At 45.6% G+C, this 19550-nt stretch overlaps 1 protein-coding gene across 9 annotated transcripts in view; it reads left to right on the top strand.

Moving 5' to 3' along the window:
- Window positions 1-19550, top strand: part of TRIM37 (tripartite motif containing 37) — a 290609-nt gene that overhangs the window by 103649 nt on the left and 167410 nt on the right. For all 9 annotated transcript variants that reach the window (XM_033921675.1, XM_033921674.1, XM_033921671.1 and 6 more), the window contains 3 exons: window positions 216-283; window positions 5862-5986; window positions 9953-10003. In XM_033921675.1, coding sequence (XP_033777566.1) covers window positions 216-283; window positions 5862-5986; window positions 9953-10003 — 244 coding nt within the window. The remainder of the gene's footprint in view (window positions 1-215; window positions 284-5861; window positions 5987-9952; window positions 10004-19550) is intronic.

The raw sequence follows: 19550 nt of genomic DNA, 5'->3' as shown, positions 1-19550 counted from the left end.
ACTTAAGTCTTATCTGGGTTTAACTTCAGTTTATAATATTTTATCCAGTTGCTCATGGTGGACATAATTTCTTGGATTATATTTAAAGATGAGGACAGATCTGTTGGGATTGGTACAACAATTTTTGTCATCTGCATAACTAAAGATCTTTACATTTTTTAATGACTCTTGGGGCATACAGTTCATGAATCTGTGACTACTGCTTTTTATTACAGGTCAAAAGACCTCACTGACAAGAGAAACTGAACTTCTAGAATCCCTGTTACAGGAAGTGGAGCATCAGGTAAATTACTCGCACCTAATCTAATCAGAGGACTGTTCCATGTCTGAACAGCCTGATAAGAATATGATTGCAACAGTTGACTCTTCCCAATTACTCTAAAAACAGTTAGAAACTGAAATTTAAAACTGCAATTACTCCGTGTAGTAATAAAATTAGCTGGAACACATAAGAGATGTTAATTGTTTTTGAGTATTACCATGTAAAGGTGTATGTACATGACAAGATACCTTAAACTTAATCCTGTATCTGTTCGGAAGCCAGTGCAATTTACACAAGAGTAGTGAAATCCTTTCAAATTTTCTAGCCAAAAGATTAGTCTAGCAGATGTATTTTGAAGCAACTGTAATCTAGTAAGAACCTTTTTAGATACTCATACCTAAAGTAACTTGGCAGCTTTGACCTACACATTCTGCCCCTGTGATAGCCAAACATGATAAGTACAGAAAGAAAGAAGAGCCAAGAACTGTTCACTTAGTACACAATTACAGTTTTAAAGTAATGCAAGATCAGTACAGTCAACTGATTTCCAGTTGAGTATAGAACCAGGGAGCCATAGTCTCCATGCTTTCAGTGCTGTATTGACCGACATGAGGTCCAGAAGTGGCCTCCAGATGGTCTGAGCCTTTCTTTGGCATGATGAATTATATGGAGTATCTGAGGTGGCAAGATCAGCTTCCTGGGAAGGAAATGGAGTTGAAAACATGATTGACAGTTTTCTGCAAGCAACTTGCAAGTTGAGATAGAGAACCCAATTGTTTCAAGACCACAAGACACATTGCACTAAAAGTATCATTAATGCCTAGGTCCAATGAACTTGTCACACCTGGGGATAGGGGAACACATACTATACCCAAATGTAGCTCACTCACCTTAAGCTACATTCAAATAAGCACATGAATTTGACTCATTTGTTTCATAGGCAAGTTTCTGAATACCAACTTTTGGATTCATACTAATGAAACTCTTATAATAGCTCCCCCATCCCAGTAGCATTTCACTAACATTTTATGTGGAAATGTGACTGCACACAAAATTAGGATAGACACATCTACAAGAAAGAAGATTACCAAGGTAAGAACCTAATCTTTCTTTATAAGGCTTGGATTGATTGTGATTATGTTACGTTAATCAGGTTTTCCCCTTGGGAAAGGTGGAGTATAAATAAAGAAATATGAAATACATAGAAAAATCAAGCTAACAGAATACTTCAATCACATTTGGCAAGAATAGTGTTAGGGGAGTGCAACTAGGGCAACTGCCCCCTAGTCAGAGAGAGCTCTAAGCCAGCTGGAAACTAAAGCAGCATGGCCTGGGCTTTGCGGTTCTAAGTTATATCTAACACCAGCTCTAGCAGGATACATATTTCAATTCTGATAAATTCTAATCACAAAATAGAAAATAAAATTATTTTTTTCTATCTGTTGTTGTCTCATTTTATTCTTCAAATCATGTTGGTCTCAGGCGCTGGTCTCTGTTTTCTTTTGTCTTCTCTTAACTCACTTGCCAGGGTCTCCTGACCATCTGACATTTCTTTTTTCTCCATGATCACCATCCATCTTCTATCTTTGTGTATGTATTGTTCCCCATGTTCAGCATATCCCTTTTTTATATCTCCTATATGTCCCTTTCTAATATTTCCCTTGTGCCCATCTCCCTGCTTTCATCATCTCACCATTGTATGATCAGTTCCCCCACCATATGGGCTCAACACCTCTTTCCCTTCCTCCCAATGCCCAGACCAGATCCAGCACCTATCTCACTTCCCTTCAGCTCCAGCTGGTAGAGCTGCCCAAGCAACCCCCTCCACCTTTGCGGATGCAGCAGCAGCCCCGCACAATCGTTTATTCAACAGCCCTCCTCCCTCCCTCACAATCGCTGGTCAAATGGCAAAAAATAAACAAAAAAACAAAACAGCGACTCCCCTACTGGGTTGGCCCTTTTGTGCCTTCCGCTCCAGGTCTATCAGCTGGCTGAGTCCTTCCTTCTAATATACAGTACTCGTAATTTCCAGTTTCGTCGGAAGTTACATCGGAATGAGGGACTCAACAGGAGGAAGGTCCTGGAGCAGGCTTGTGATGTTGCCTCTTCGTGGATGAAGCTTCTAAGAGGCTGGTAGGCCCGGGGCAGGAGACACAAAGGGGCCAACCCGGTAGGGGAGTCGCAGGTTTGTTTGGGGTTTTTTTTGCTGTTTGACTCGTAATCGTGAGGGAGGGAGGAAGTCTGTTGGACCCATAAGGGGGAGGGGGAGCAGGCTGCCGGACCCGCAATCATGAGGGGGGCTGCTGGTTGGGTGGGGAGGAGGCGTTTTATGTCTTTGAATGAAATCTCTTCAAAATCATTCCAAGATCTGTCTGCTTGTATTTCCATAAGTGGTTTTGTTCCAGTGGGTCTAGGTGGATTGGTTGGGGCTAGCTGGTCTCTTGTGGATTGAATCTTTGTTTTAAAATAGTTGGCTAGTTCTGGGGCTGTTGGAATAGAGGAGTTGTCGCCATTTCTGATCTTGTTTGTGTTGGTAAGGTTATCTAATGTTGAGAACAGTTTGTTGATTTTAAGATTATCTTATGTGATGATTTGTTCCGAGTAGTGCTCTTTCTTCTTTTGCATCAATGGTGATTTATATTCTAGGATTTTCTGGCGCCACTTAGGGGAAGATTTTCAAAATTTCACAGTAAAATCGGACGGACCACTGTCACGGCTGTATATATAATGATTTGCAATAGATGAGTCTTCTTTTTCAAGGGACCCATGGCAACAAGAGGGCATCCGTGGAAAATCAGAGGCGGGAAACTACGAGGTGACACCAGGAAATTCTTTTTCACTGAAAGGGTGGTTGATCGTTGGAATAGTCTTCCACGGCAGGTGATTGAGGCCAGCAGCATGCCTGATTTTAAGGCCAAATGGGATCGACACGTGGGATCTATTCGCTAGGCAAAGGAAGGGGAGGGTCATTAGGGTGGGCAGACTAGATGGGCCGTGGCCCTTATCTACCGTCTATTTCTATGTTTCTCCCAAACATGCACATGCAAATAAGGTTCACGGAGGGTTACTATATTTACATATGACGAGTCGCTGGTGATAGTGATCGGTACATGCACAGAACACACCCGCACATTTAAAAAAAAGACTTCTGAATTAAACTTGTGGGAGCATCTTCTGAGTATATGAGCTGTAAAGATTCAAATCACCTACTGCCGCCTAAACATTCTTTTCAGTGCAGCTGAATTCTAAGCTGTTTGGTTTCCTGACGCAGTAGCACATAACGTATTCATGTCAAAACCAAGCTTTAGTTAAGTCTTTTATGCATTATTACGTTTTCTTTTGCATTTCAATAAGTTAAGAGTTTTTGAACCTTATTGCACCAATTCGGTATTAATTTGGCACTAATTTATGCTTAAAAGTATGGAAGATTTAGCAATGATTGGGTGGTGAGGTGGTTTAGGGGGAGTTTCCTTCGTGGTATTCCTCCATGTCTCTGAGCTGATATTCACATATGAACAACAAATTAGGGGTAGTGTTTCTCACTCAGGCTGGCAGGATCGCCTCTTCAAAATGGCAGGCCTTCCCCTCTCCGATGCATCCTGGAATGCGCTGGGGACGGTCCTAAGGCTCTGATTGGCCCAGGTGCTTAAAACCCTTCCCATAGGGAAGGCCTTATGGTCTCGGCCCTATGGAGGACTCGGTGATTTTGGCCATCACTAAAATGTACCAGTTGATAGTGGCTCGGCTCTCGGGGATCCCCAGGATCACAGGCTGGACTCCCTTCTGAAGCAGAGTTTTGAAGTGCCTGTTTTGGCGGTGTAGGCTGCTCTTTGGGGCTGGTGGCCAAAGCCTGTTTCCCATAGGAAGGGCCTTAAGTGTCTGGGCCAATCAGAGCCTTAGGACCCACCCCGCTGCATCTTAGGATGCACCAGATAGGGGCTGGAGGGAGTAGGCATCCCTCCGGCTGGCCTTGGACTGAAAGGTATGGGAGTGTTGGGGGGCATCACCAGTAGCAGGAGGGAGTGGGCATCGGGGTGGGCATCACCAGTGGTGTCAGGGAATGGGAATCACTGGCGGCAGGAGAGAGTGGACATCCCTCCTGCTGGGGGTTGTGAGGGGAACAGGGCAAAATTTTATGTCATGTCTGAGTGTCAAGCCTTATTTTCCTGTCAATGCCTGAGCCAATCGGCGCTCAAACACTGACCAGAAAATAAGGCTATGACAGCTCAGATCTGCCAGAAATTTTGCCTGCAAATGTAGGACAGCGAGGTTAGGGAATCTTACAAAACAATACAATTTTTATTTGTATACTGCCAATGCCTCATTCGAAGTTCACAGCGGTTCACAAACAATGACATAACTAATATAAGGTGTTTGGAAAAACATCCCAATAGAAAATCACCAAGAATGCTTATTTGAATATTAATGACCTCGTTGTAATATATTTGCGTGGCAGAGTCGGAGTCTGCCAGGAAGCTCTGAAAAGACCATAGTGAGCCTTTTTGAGAACTGGCCTGGAACCGGTTTAGCGACCATTGTTAAAGGCACAGAGAGTTTTGAGAATATTCCCCTTAGTCTTTTTTTCTGGGGACGGGTGTATACACTAGAAGCGCTTAGCTTGTCAGCAAGTTCTTTTTAGGGACATAAGTACCGAGTTGAACCACTTCTCTGATCTTTGGATTCTTTTGCAACATTTGGAAATTGATTTACTAGTTTATTCTCTCAATAAATTCTGATCTGAGTTTGACCATAAATTCTTGCAGTTAAGTACCTGCTTTCTGATAGGACACATCTAATGATGTGTACAGAAAGGAACTCTGGAATCTGATGAAATCTACAGATTATAGGAAAACCCATAGTGGATACACTTCAAAATTTTTTTAAATATGGTTCATTAAGCTAGTTTGAACGTTCAGAAATTTTTACATAGAAATATAGAAAAATGAAGGCAGATAAAGACCATCTGGCCTATCTAGTCTGCCTAACCATGCTATCTGCTATCTCCTCTTCTCCCTTAGAGATCCAATGTACTTGTCACAAGTTTCTGGAATTTAGATACATTTTTTGTCTCTACCACCTCCACAAGGAAGCCATTCTAAGCATTCACCACCCTTTCTGTGAAAAGTATTTTCTGAGGTTACTTCTGAATCTGACTCCTTTCACCTTCATCCTATGCTCCCTCATTCCAGAGTTTTCTTTTAATTGAAAAAGACTTGCTTCATCCGCATTTATGCCATGTAGGTATTTAAACATTTCTATCATATGTCCCTCTTCCACTTTTCTTCCAAACTATCCCCATAGACCTTATGATGAAGTCTGTCCCCATATACTTTATGATGAAGACCACAAGGTCTATGGGGATAGTTTGGATTTCTTGTCATTTTTCTCCAAAAGATATATAGACTTAAGCTTCTTTAAAAATAAGCTGAAACAAAATTTTAGTAGCCTTCATCTATTTTGTTTCAGCTTATTTTTAAAGAAGCTTAAGTCTATATATCTTTTGGAGAAAAATGACAAGAAATCAAGCCTTTTGTTTTTTTGCTATAGTATTCATGCTTGTTTAAGGGAATAGAACTGTATCTGATGTTCTTCTCTGCAGGTGCGGTCTTGCAGTAAGAGCGAGCTAATAGCTAAGAGCTCTGAGATCCTGCTGATGTTTCAACAAGTTCATAGGAAACCCATGGCATCTTTTGTCACTACACCTGTCCCTCCTGATTTTACCAGGTATAAAACTGGTTTATTGACCTTTTTTAAATAAAATGTTCTTTTTTTTTACTCCAAGCGGTCAGTTTACTGTTTCATGGACCTCACTATGATAAATTTTCTGCAATTATTTTAAAATAATTCTGAAGCTATTTTAGGCTGTATCAAGTTTCAAGTTTAATTAAAAGTTTGATTAAATCACAGTTTCATAATTCAAAGTGATGTACAGTATAAAAATAGGGAAGATGGACTGCATTTATTGCAATAAGGCGTGTATCAAACATACAAGTACGAAAAGGGAAAAAGGGTGTGGAACTACAAATTAATTAAAGGAAAGAGAGACAAAAAGGTCAAAACAACAGGGAATGGGTAACTGTTCATTAAAAATAAGATTAAGATAGCCTCGTTGAAAATGCAAGTTTCAAATGCATCTTTGTAGAGCTAACACTTTAGTGCTCCCTTGAATTTGTTAAGGATCCTTTCTTCCCTAATATACCGTAACCTGGCAAAGAATTCCATGTAGAGCTGTGACCAAAAAGATAGTATCCCGTCTTGTATGCTCTGTTTTCCAGTTTTATAACAAATTTGCATTCTTTGTTTGCTTGTGCGTGGGATGTAATTTGAAGAAAGCATCTTTCTCTGAGGTCAAGCAGGCATAATATTCTCACTGTAGTGATCCGGACTCTGGTCACCACTGGTCACTTCATGGGACCATCTGTTCTTTGTTTTCCATGGTGCTGAGAAGCTGTGTCTTCAGTTTTCTCTTCAGTGTATCAAACCTTACCTTTGGTGCCTTCCCATGCTTGGTTTTCAGTGTTTTCCTTATAATTTGTTGTTCGTAGTGTCTTTCCAGATCAGCACAGATGAATGGGTTATGCACCCCTACCTGCAGTGGAGACTAAGAATCCTTGACTGTTAGCTATAAGTGGGCTTTGCCATCCCCCTTAGTCAGTCTTTCTATTCTCTATCTCCAGAAGGCGAAGGTAGCAAGTCTTGTGCTGTTCCAGAGTTCATGATATGCCTTTACGGGAGGAGGGACAGTTTTTTCGTCTCCCATAGCAGTCTTTTTTCTTTCTTCTTGTCGTCTTATATTAAAAAAGAAAAGCTGCAAAAGAAACCCTCTGAATATTGCTTCTTTTGATGGACTAAGGCAAAGGTCCTTAGTGGTCTCCGTAGCCTTGGAGTTGGTATACTTGGGTGTCTGAGTCTCTCCCCCACCTCTCCAAACAGCTAGTAGAATCTCAGCAGCCAAGCTCTGCTTTCCCAGACAGCAGCTTTGAGAGCCAGTGGGGTCTGCCTGAGTTCTGGAAAAAGAAAAACAAGGAGAAAGACAAATTCAAATACCCATTGTGCTGCCTCCCTGTTCTCTAAAACCTTTCCTCTGTGGTTCTTCTGCATTGAGCGATTGTGGTTGGTTTCACTTTCCCCAGAGTGATAAATAGTTAGCAGCTCAAAAAGCGTTCAGGATGCTCCTGATGGGGTATATATATGTGGCTGGCTCAAGTAAGATTTGTGTGTCTTGTCTGGGGTGCGATTCGAGGCAAGTTCTAGAGCTGGGACTGTTGGAGGGAGTTGGATCCAGCCATGAGCTCCACTGATTTTACTTGGTGGCAGCTCCTGCTTTGACAGGAACAATCACCATTTTTCCAATGGTCTCTGACGCATCAGGCCTTGATCAGCCCCTCATCTCAAACCTACAGCTTCTCGGGGGACTTCTCTCCTGATTTAATTTTGCATGTGTAGGTCCATGGCTCAGTAGGTTGAGGAGCAGGCAGGCACTAGTTTGGGTTTGGCTGCCTCAGTTTCTTCTCTGCCATCCCAGATCCCTCCTTCCCCTCCTCCTTTCCAAACAGCAAAGAATTTCTTGGGAGGGGGGGGGATATTCTGCCAGAAGATGACCTTGCCTTTTCTGAGGATTTCCAGGATTGACCTGATGATGTCCCTCTAGCTCAGGAGGGTTTTGTGCTGGCAAAGGGAAGACTTGAGGAGCTCCCACCAGGGGGAGGATTTCTCTGCAGCCAGAATTTTTCACCACAAGAAACTCCAGGAGTTAATTGATAGAGTCTCAGCAGTGTTACACTTTGAGTAGCCCAAGGATGCCCCACGGGTCATGGATCTGCTGCTCAAGGGAATATGGAAGACTTCCAAGACCTTTTCTTTGCATCCACATGTGAAAGATGTAATTCAAGCACAGTGGAAATCTCCAGATGCTCATTTTTACATAGCTTGGTCTATGGTGCACCTGTATCCTATCCCTGATGCTAATAAGGAATCCTTGTACCTGTCTATTGTGGACTCAGTGGGTTTCAGCCATCACTAAAATGAATATAGTACCGGTTGATGGTGGTTCGGCTCTCAGGGATCACAGGCTGGAGTCCCTTTTGAAGCAGAGTTTTGAAGGTTGGGACAGGTAAAAACTCAGATATGTATAATGATAGATATGAAATGCATGAGGGGAAATGAAATAGGTTAAATAAGCTTTTGGGGAAGTAGAAACATAGAAGATGACGGCAGATAAGGGCCATAGCCCATCAGGTCTGCCCACTCTACTGACCCACCCCCAAGTCTACTATCCTAGGGATCCCACTCCTGGTGACAGATTCCCTTGGCTTAACCCTCTAAGGGATCCCACATGGGCATCCCATTTGCTCTTAAATTCTTGCACGCTGTTTGCCTCGATCACCTGCACCAGGAGCTCGTTCCAAGGATCAACCACTCTCTCAGTGAAGAAATATTTCCTGGTGTCACCATGAAATATCCCGCCCCTGAGTTTGAGCTGATGCCCTCTTGTGGCTGAGGGTCCTTTGAGAAAGAGAATCTCTTCTTCCATCTCGATACGGCCGGTAATATACTTAAACATCTCGATCATGTCTCCTCTCTCTCTACGTTCCTCGAGTGAGTACAGACGTAAATTTTTCAGCCTTTCCTCGTACGATAGATCCTTGAGCCCCGAGACCATCCTGGGGGCCATCCGTTGCACCGACTCTACTCTCAGCACATCTCTTCAGTAGTGTGGCCTCCAGAATTGCACACAGTATTCCAATTCTGGAGGCCACACTACCGAAAAGATGTACTGAGAGTAGAAGTGCTCTTTAAATTGAGGAAATGACTTCAAGTGAGGTATATTTACTCTGTCAAGAACTTTATGGAGGACATCTGGGCAGAGAAGGGAAAGGAGAAGGATATTTTAGGCGATAAATGAATGTGTGAAGAATTGGTTGGTGCAGGTTGCTTTCCTTTAAGTTATTTAGCAAGGAGTTAGAAGTGCTTAAATGTTTAAATAAAGATACAGTTTTAAAAAAATCCCAATTTCAGGATTCATTGGTATGGACTTACTAAGGTTCTTATCCTTGCTTCTCAGTTGTAACCTGCTGGTCTGTTAACCTTGGGGAGTTAGCCTTGGGGATCATGGCATATGAGTTATTGGCTTGGACAGAGGATAGAGCTGTTTTACATAGGTGTACTACATGAGTATAGTTGTTAGTTTTACTTAACTAGAAGTATATATAACAGTCATTGTTATTTCTTAAATGTACCATATTTTTTGGACCAAAAGACGCACCCACCTTTAGAGGAGAAAAACCAAGAAGAAAAAATTTGGTTCAGAATTTTTTTCTTCTTGGTTTTTCCTCCTCTACACATAGGTTCATCTGGTGACCTGGTGCTAGGAAGCCCAAAGCCCAAAACAGCCCAAAGAAGCAGCCTGCCGCCCAACCTCCCCGGTACCTTTATTAAGTAGTGGTGGTCCAGCGTGGCCTCCTGCTGGACGACTGCCTTTCTCTGCAGAGCGACGCACTACGCAGGAGCGCAACCTTTGTGCTTCCTGCCTGGTCCAGCGCCGCTCTGTGATTGGCTGCAGTCAGTAACTGAGGAGACTTCACTGTGTAGCTTGAATTTTTTTGTTTTGTGACATATTTATTTTGGAAGATATCTAATTGTTGAACAAATATATAGTTTTTAACATGTGTACCCTTTCTTCATTTACAGTGAATTAGTACCAGCCTATGACTCAACTAGCTTTGTCCTGGAGAACTTCAGGTAGGAAAGAATGACTTAAAGATGTTACCATAAGATGTTACTATCATTTGTGTTCTTATAAAGAAATCTGTGTGCTTTACTTAATAGATGTGCAGTCTAATAAGCCCAAATCTTTAGCTAAAGAATCCTTAGCAGAAAAAATTATACTCTTTATACTTTTCACAAACTCATTAAATCATATTTTAATTTTGAGCAATTCATTGCAGGCCATACTAACTGTAAAGTCATCCTCTCTAATTGGTTACTTGGCTTTAAACACTAGAAGCTGAAAATCATGCCAGATAAAAATTAATGAAGGAAACTTTTGGTCTGTGTTCAAATCTTCAGCCAAATATCCACAAGAAAATGCAACTTTGTATTAGAACTCCATTATCATTATGCTTTAACTGTGACAGTCATGAAATGTAAATAATGTTTATTTTTTAGATGTTTCTGTACTTTCCAGTATTTCCCTTAAGGAACATCTTTTTCAGAGTAGCAGATGTCTTCTTTAGGAGTAATTTCCACTGGAAGATCATTTGTTTCAATTCTCAAAGGATGCAATGAATTATGCTTGCATCTTGTGTTGAGGTTTTATTCTGCCTCTGATTATACCTCTCAACAGAAATATACAGTATAGCTGCAAATAATTTTACCAAACTATTTTCAATTTACAGTGCAGTTTAAGTTGTGTTTAGAGAAAGCTACCTATCCAGTAAGTGAAAAAAATTGACAGTGCATTGCAAAGAAAGGATGAACTTTCCAAGCAAAGCAAATAATTTATGCTTCCTTGAGTATTGCATATTACCATCTCTTTATTTCTGAATAATGTATTTTACATTAGCCTATGGAAATTGTAATCTCTTTGTGATAATGTAAGAAAGGAAAGGAAAATCATTATAGCTTATTGGTGCTCTCTAGAATTTCCTCCTGGCATTTGTGTTTGAACATTATATGACTTTTGGTTTAGCAGCTTTATGAGATCATTGCATTACTCAACAGAGTGGCCATGCTCTTATGAGTGATTACGATCATCTATTTTGCCCAATCTGATAATTGGCTTGGAACATTTTAACTATAAGAAGACAGTTGTGGGAGATGAAACCAAGATGGCGTCAGGGACAGACGTGTCATGAGAGGCTCCCCTTCCATCGGCGTTCTAAGTTTTTTCCCCGAGATTGACTTACTGGTTTTGCTTTAAAGGAATGCCGAAGCACAGGGGGAAACAGAGGAGCGATCTCCTGGCTTCCTCTGCCTCGTCGGTAACACGCCAGACAGCAATAACAGCTTTTGCTGTTCCCTTTGGTCTGGGCGAATCCGTGCTCCGAGGGGGGCAGACCTCGGAGCTGGACAGTGATTTCTCGCTGAGCCCGCTGGGTCCTGCGATCCCTCCCCGTCCCGGGATGATGTCGGGCAGTCCCGTGGGTCAACGGGAGACGTCGGGGAGTAAATCCCCGCTGGACCCGATGATGCTGCCTTTGACCCCGGAGGTGATTCAAGCTATGCCGGGTCACCAGCAAACGGCAGAGGGAGGAGGAGGCGTTCAGGGAGCAACGAGTATGGGAAATGGAGTCTCTTCTCCACTTCAACCTCTGAAACCCCTGATTAAGCCTAAAGTGGTGGATATGGAGGCGTTGTGGGGAGCCATGGAGAGCCTTCACCAGGTATGCTCCCAATTTATTTCCTCAACTCAACAAACTGCAGTTCAAATTAAAAACTGTGAAGGGAAAATTCAACAACAAGCAACTAGAATGGATAATATAGAGAAGACAGTCTCTGAAATAAAACTTGTATCAAATTCTCAAATGAAAGAAAAAAACTTAATGATCAGGAAAATTGAAAACTTAGAAAATGCAAATAGAAATTTAAACCTGAGACTTTTAAATTTTCCTGTATCTAGAATACTATCACCGAGAGAACTTTTCCATTCTTTTTTGACTTCAGTTTTAAAATTTTCAGAGACAAATATGCCACCACTGCAAAAACTATATTATCTTAATATAGTTGAAGAGGATAAGGACAAGTCAACTCTCCATCCCGGAGAATTAGACCTCACTGGGATGTTAGAATCTTCACGGATTGAGATTTCAGCGAGCTACTTTGCTAGTAACTTTTGTTTTCTTACAAGATAAAGAAGCTCTTCTCCGCCTCTATTATAGAACTGAAAGTGTTGAATTTTACAATCACAAAATTGCAATTTTTCCTGATGTCTCAAAGTGGACGCAGCTTAGACGTAAAAAATTTCTGACATTTCGTCAGTCAGTTTTGGCTTTGGGAGCAACCTTTCAACTTAGGTTTCCTTGTAAATGTTGTATTACCTATCAAACAAACAAGTATATTTTTTATGATCCAGAACAATTGCAATATTTCTTGGAAGGTAAGGCTGCCATTAAGGCTCCTGACCCCTCTGTAATTTCAACCACTTAGGCCCTAATGTAATTAACCAAAGAACCCTGTATATTTGAGGCATATGCAAATATGACCGAGTTTAGTTTTTCTTTAATTCAACTACTCTTGATTGTGTATGGTTTCACTTTCCTTTAATGTGGACTATGATCATTGTACTGGAATTTATGACTTGATGATAATTTCTTGAATGTATTTAGTTGCCTGTATCAAAGTGTTCTCTTTTGATCTTTGATGTGAAAATGAATAAAATAGATTTAAATAATAAGAAGACAGTTGTGATACGGCGCTCTACATTGAGAATCAGACTCCTGAGGCAGGCCTTACAGCTGAAACACGTACATATCAGGTTTTGATTTTAAATAAAGATAGTGAGCACCAGTGTTCCCTCTAAGCGGGCGGGTGTTGTGAGCAAACTTTTTTCACCGTGAGCCAAAAATATCGGGCGCCAGCAAGTTATGAGCCAACTCGCCCGATTCTCCTCTCGCCGCCCTGCCATCTGCCGTACGCCTCTTCCGATCGTGCGCTGTGACGAGAAACGTGTGCGCTGCGATGTAATATTTTGTGCGCCAGCGCACGCCAGCGCAGCTTAGCGGGAACACTGGTTCAAATGGTTTTATTTATTTCCCAAAATTTATTTTTGTTATACGCATTGAAAATATTTGATATTGCGTTTAAATCAAAATCTCAATAAACTTGAAACGAGTGCCCGTGAGATTGTGGGAGGGTTAAATACTCAAAACTTAGAAGTTTTTGCTACGCCAGCTTTCTGGTATCTTTACATACAGTGGCGTACCTAGCATATGTAACATCCGGGGCCCATCATTTTTTGGCACCCCCCCCCATCTGTAAGAAAAACATGATTTTTAGTAACAAACCACACGTCACACATGAGTACCTAGGAAAAGGCAGCATCTTACATATTGCAGTGAGCAGTACATCAATACACCCATTGTAAAACTAAACAAGCCAGACCAGCACAGATCAATCCTACACCGTCAATCCTAACAGAAAACCATGTCTTTCGAACACACAGAACACAGAAAACACCTTCGCCTAGTAAGGAATATGTAATCACAAACTAACCCCTCCCTCTTTTACAAAACTGTAGTGTGGATTTTAGCTACGGAGGTAACAGCTCTGATGCTCATAAAATTCTGAGCATCAGAGCTGCTACCACCAAGGCTGGTGCTAAAAACGCTTCACAGTTTTGTAAAAGGGGGGATAAAATAAAAATACATAGACAAAGGTTAAATTGAACCAGCAAGAAGCTGGACTCTGCATACAATGCTTCACAGAAACAGTGACACATGTCTCCTAAAGCAATAAATAAATAGAAATTTTTTTCTACCTTTGTCTTCTGTGGTTTCTCCTTTCCTCATCTTCTTGTAACTCTCTTCCTTCCATCCACTGTCTGCCGTCTCTCTTCCCCTATATGGCATCTTCTCTCCTTCTATGCCCCTTCCAGAAACTGTATGCCTCCCCCTTCCATCTCTCCTTTCACCCCATTGGTCTGGCATCTCTCTCCTCGCCTTCCCTCTCCCACACCTCTCCTCATAGTCTGGTATCTCCCCTTCCCTGATTCTCTGGCATCTCTCTCCTTTCCTTTTCTTCCATCTTTCGCTCCCCCTCCATGCTCTCACATCTCCCCCTTCCTTTTCCCTTAGACTGGCATACCTTCCTCCTACGCTCCAAGCCCTGGCATCTCCTTTAATTCCCTCCCTCATCTTCCTTCTCCCACCAGCTGGGTACCGCAACACTCTTCCCTGCAGCTCTGCACTTCCCCACAATTGCCATGCTTCGGTTCCTCTTCTTCCTTCCTTCCTCCCCCCCCCCCCCCCGCGGGACCCTGCGGCACCATCAACTCTTACTCCCTCTAATGTCGGCCCTGCAGCTCCAGACTTCCTCGCACCTTCTCCCCTCCCCCTTTGGATCGCTATTATTTTAAATGTTATAGCCGCGGAGCTGTATCCATCAGTGGAGATGTCTAACCTCGGCCTGCCCCGGAACTCTTACTGCAGCAGACGCCCGTCTAGGCAGGAACAGGAAGTCACTGTTGCAGTAAGAGTTCCGGGGCAGGCCGAGGTTAGACATCTCCACTGATGGATACAGCTCCGCGGCTATAACATTTAAAATAATAGCGATCCAAAGGGGGAGGGGAGAAGGTGCGAGGAAGTCTGGAGCTGCAGGGCCGACATTAGAGGGAGTAAGAGTTGATGGTGCCGCAGGGTCCCGCGGGGGGGGGGGGGGAGGAAGGAAGGAAGAAGAGGAACCGAAGCATGGCAATTGTGGGGAAGTGCAATCTCCCCAATGCGTCCCCTTACCTTACCGACGCGTGTGTGCGCTGTGAAGAGAAACTTTGCGCTGCGATGTAATATTTTGTGCGCGAGCGCAGGCCAACGCAGCTTAGCGGGAACACTGGTGAGCACTACATATCGCCTTTTCTGTTTTCTTTTGAACACTATGTGACACACATACGGAGGGAGGCTAGAGAAAGTACACATGCTTTTGTAGACTCTGAAAATTACAGGGATAATCCTACATGTGTGTAACATAGTCAATAATACCCATCCATCCATCTGTGCATGTAAATAAGTCATCAGCATCTGTTGAATGTCATGAGAATTTCACTCACCTATCTATCTACCACCTCTTTCACACTTCCCTCCTTCACCTTGGGTCCCTCTATCCTTCTGCAACAAAATTCCATTTGCATTTCTGGGTTCTTTGTTTTTGGTAGTGCAGTTACACCTCTGTATCTACATAAGAACTGCCACTGAAAGAGAGTAAGATGGGTGGTGTGCAGTATCTCACATTCTGTTCAAGCTCATATGAACTCTGTTCATGATACTTAGAATAATTTAATCTAAGTGCTCACAACTCACAAATATTTTTCTTATACAATCCCACTTCATTCCGGGACCAGTGGGTTATTTCCGTCTACCCGCCAGGACTTTGTAGGAAGCCTCAAATTTCAGAGACTTAAACCCCTCCTCCTCATAACTCATCACTATCACTGGTTCTGTAAACATCAGTCTTTCTTCCTACAAGCCAGGCAGTAGGAGCTTGTCTTTTCTGCTCATGTTTTATTTTGTGTAATTTGCAGTTTTTGCGTTTGTAGTTTTCTCCTTCGTGTTGCGAAGGTTCCCTAATGGGACAGCTCCAACTGCGGGAGTTCACAGACCTTTGGGAAAAGTCTGTTTTTGGAAGGTTCCCTGCTTGTCAGTAAGCCCTCAGATTAGGGCTCAAGGACCATTCCCTTGGGAGCTAGCTCACCCGAGGTTCGTCTGCTTATGGGTCAAGCACAGGTTGCATGGTTCCATGGAGGCTTGCCTGGATCAGAGCCAGACTGCATTCCTTCATGCGTGCTGCGCAGCATGTCCAAGGGTGGTAGAGGTGACCGACTGTGGAAGTCAGGACGGTGAGGCAGTCAGAAGATTCAAAGTTCAGCTTTCCAGTAAGCTGAGGCAGAGGATCTCTCTATGAGCTGTTTTAGCTCTATCTGCAGTGTTTTTCTGTCAGCACATGTTTCTGTGAGTACCAGCTAACAGCTTGAATCGGAGCTTTGTCAGGCATAATTGGGAGGGGACAGTGTTGCCTGTCTCCCTTCCACCAGCCTCTGTGCCAGGCACAGGGACCCCTGTGACTATGATCCAGGGTCTTTTCCCTTGCCTCCCCTATAGTGTGCTGGCAGGTACGCAGATAGTGCCTGCGTTTGCGCCAGATTTGCTTTCCATACCTCTGCTTTTGCAGGAGGGTGCTGCAGCGGCCAGAGCTGTGGAAGATCTGGCGGTTCTTCAGGATCCGGATTACTGCAGAGCCTCTGCTTTGGGGATGATCCCACTGTTCACAGATTTTTTTCAAGCACGTGTTTATTATGGATTTGCTCTCTGAATCTCTACAACGGGGATACCCAAAAGGTCGACCAGTAGATCGCAAAGGCACTGCCAGTCGATCGCAGAGCCCATCCTGGGATAGACTCGCATTGCCTTTGCGTTCTGTTCTCCCTGCTTCCCCGATGTCAGGCCAGGCACGTACAAGCGCCAGGCCCACAAGCCTTCCTCCCCAACGTCAATTCTGACATTAAAGAGGAAGTTCTGAGCCAGCCAATTGCTGCCTGGCTGGCCCGGAACTTCCTCTCCGACAACAGAATTGACGTCGTGGGGGGACGGGGAGACTTGTGGGCCCGGCGCTTGTATGTGCCTGGCATCAGGGAAGCAGGGAGAAATCGGCGGCGGTGGCATGGGAGGGGGGCAGGGAGAGAGAAAGAAAGGGAGGCAGGAAGAGAGAGAAAAAGACAAAGAAAGGGGGGAAGAGAGAGAGAAAGAAAGGGGGGGGGGCAGGGAGAGAGAAAAGAAAGAAAGGGGGGCAGGGAGAGAGAAAAAGAAAACCAGAAAGAAAGGGGAGCCAGAGAGAGAGAGACAAAAAAGGGGGGACAGGGAGAGAAAGAAGGAAAGAAAAAGTTAGACTCATGGAGGGACAGAGAGAGATGTTGGTTGAGTAATGGAATGAGGTCTGGAGGAGAGGAAGCATGCAGGAGGCAGAAAGAAAGAAATATTGGATTTATCCCAGGACAAGCAGGCATGATATTCTCACATGTGGGTGACGTCATCTACGGAGCCCCAGCGCGGACAGCTTTTCAAGCAAACTTGATTGAAGTTTCAAGTTTGCTATGCTGCACCACGCATGTGCATGCCTTCTTGCCCACTAGAGGGCGCATCCCCACCTCGTGGTCCTCAGTTCAGTTTTTTCCGAGGAGCCAGAAGCCCTGTGGAATTTGTGCTCTTCTAATTTGCCTTCTGACACCGCGGCTGAGTGGTTTTTTCTCGGTCGCTGTGCTTAATTTGTGTTTTTATTTTGTTCGTGTGTCTTTTTTCGTAAAAAAAAAAAAATAATAACCTTTTTCGTTCGGCTCCGGGGGCTCCCGGTAGCCGCGGCCGCGGGACCTCGTTCGTTCCCGGCTGGTTTTTGGGCCCATGTCCCGTCCCTTGACGGGTTTTAAACAGTGCACCCGGTGCGATCGGCTGCTTTCCATCACCGATCCCCACCGGTGGTGCTTACTTTGTCTGGGTCCTGAGCACCCGACAGACTCCTGCACTCGGTGCTCTACTTTTCAGCCGAGAGCTCTCCGCCGCCGTCGCACTCGGATGGCGGAGCTCTTCGCTGTCGACCCCGTGGCGGGGAAGGCCTCGACGTCGGCCTCGGCTTTGGCCCCGGCCTTGACCTCGGCCTCGACTCCCTCGACCTCGCCCCGACAGCCTGCTTCGTCGAAGCCGGCGTCCTCGACCCCGAAGTCGACAATGGGTAAGTCCTCACTTCCTTCTTCTCTTCCAGCCTCGAAGAAGCCATCCTCGGGCTCATCGACGGGGGCGGGTGGGCCGTCCTCGGCCCCGCCCCGAGCGTCGAAGTCGGGTGCCCCGCGGGAATACTCGAGACCGAGGTCGCCCTCGAGGGAGCACCCGCCTGCCCAGGATCTGCCGACTATGATGGGGGTTCCCGTCTTTCAAGACTTGCTCCGTGCGCTCATTGCCTCGGAACTGTCCGGTGCCCTCGCGCACCTCCAGCCGTCTTTGGCCTCGTCAGCCCCGGCTTCGGCGGCCTCGGTCTCGGTACCCTCGACTTCGGCCCCCGGGGTGGCTTCGGCCTCGACCCCGACCTTGCCCTCGACCTCGGTTGACCAGCCTGAGCGGAGCGTGCGGCCTCGGGACAAGGTGCGGAGGGTTCGGAGGATCTCTTCCTCTTCTTCCTCATCGAGGTCCTCCCGGGGCTCCTCTCCCTCGGGTCGGCCTCGGGTGAAGCATCGGCCGAGGAAGCCCAAATGTCAACGAGGCTCTCCTCGACGCCGCGGTCGCTCCTCGCTGACCGAGGCTGAGACCCTGCGGGTCTCCGAGCTCCGCCTCGATAATCCGAGGCTTTTCCGTTCCTCTGAGGTGGAGTTTTCGAGGGACTCTTCGCCGAGACGGAAGGGGCGTGCCTCGGTGCCTCATACCCCGGGGACTTCCCGCAGGGGTTCCTCGGGGCATGGGCGGTCCCCGACCCCGTCGAGGTCGCTGGGTGCGGCTTCTTGGGGTTCGGGGTCTGGCACCGGTAAGGAGCCTCGTTACTCCCCTCTCCCCCAAGGGAGACTCCTCGTCTGCCTATCAACAGGGTTCTACATCAGACCTTCCTGAGAAACTTGGACTCCCCTCTTACAGTCACAGCGGTTCCATCAAAGATGGAGTCGAAGTACCGTACGGTCCCTTGCAAAGGCTTCGACAAAGCACAGCTGTCCCACCAGTCGTTGCTGGTGGAGTCGGCGTTGAAGAAGTCTCAGCCTTCTAGGGTCTCTGCTGCGGTCCCCCCCGGGCGGGAGGGGCGGACCCTGGACAAGTTTGGTCGTCGCCTCTATTCCAACTCCATGATGGCTGCCAGGGTCCTTAATTACGCATTCACCTTCTCATCCTATTTAAGGCAGATGGTGAAGGCGTTGCCCAGGTATTATGGGGTCATGCCGGATTCCCACAAGGGGGATTTTGGTACCTTTATGGCCAATTTGTCTCAGCTGCGTCTCTACCTTTTTCACGCAGTTTACGATGCGTTTGAGTTGGCCTCTCGTGTATCCGCCTTTGCGGTGGCGATGTGCCGTCTCGCATGGCTTCGTACCCTGGACCCGAACTTGCAAGAACGTCTGGCCAATCTTCCATGTGTGGGCTCCGAGTTGTTCGATGAGTCCTTGGAGGCGGCGACCAAACGCTTGTCTGAACATGAGCGCTCTATCGCCTCATTGGTCTGTCCTAAACCCCGGGCCCCGCCGCAGAAGCCGTTTAGACCTCCTCCGCGGCGATACCCGCAGAAGTCGACGCCGGCTTTCTCGAGGCCTCCGCCCCGGCGTCTCCCTCAGCAGGGCAGAGCGTCCCAACCAAAGCCTCAGGCACAAGGGGCGTCTAAACCGGCTCCGTCTTTTTGACGTGATGCGCGGTTGGGGGCGGGCCCCCTCCGCACTGTCAAAGGACCCCCTTCCTATCGGGGGCCGATTGCAGGCCTTTCTTCCAGCCTGTGCCGAGATCACGTCGGACGCTTGGGTGCTCCGGATCATCTCCGAGGGTTACTCGCTAAACTTCTTAGCCATGCCGCCAGAACATCCGCCGGGGGCTTCTCCTGGCTGTCGAGACCTGCTTCCTCT

This window comes from Geotrypetes seraphini, chromosome 15 (assembly GCF_902459505.1).
Source record: "Geotrypetes seraphini chromosome 15, aGeoSer1.1, whole genome shotgun sequence".
Classification (NCBI taxonomy): Eukaryota; Metazoa; Chordata; class Amphibia; order Gymnophiona; family Dermophiidae; genus Geotrypetes; species Geotrypetes seraphini.
Note: the sequence above shows the minus strand (reverse complement) of the source record. Positions and strands in the feature narration are given on the sequence as shown.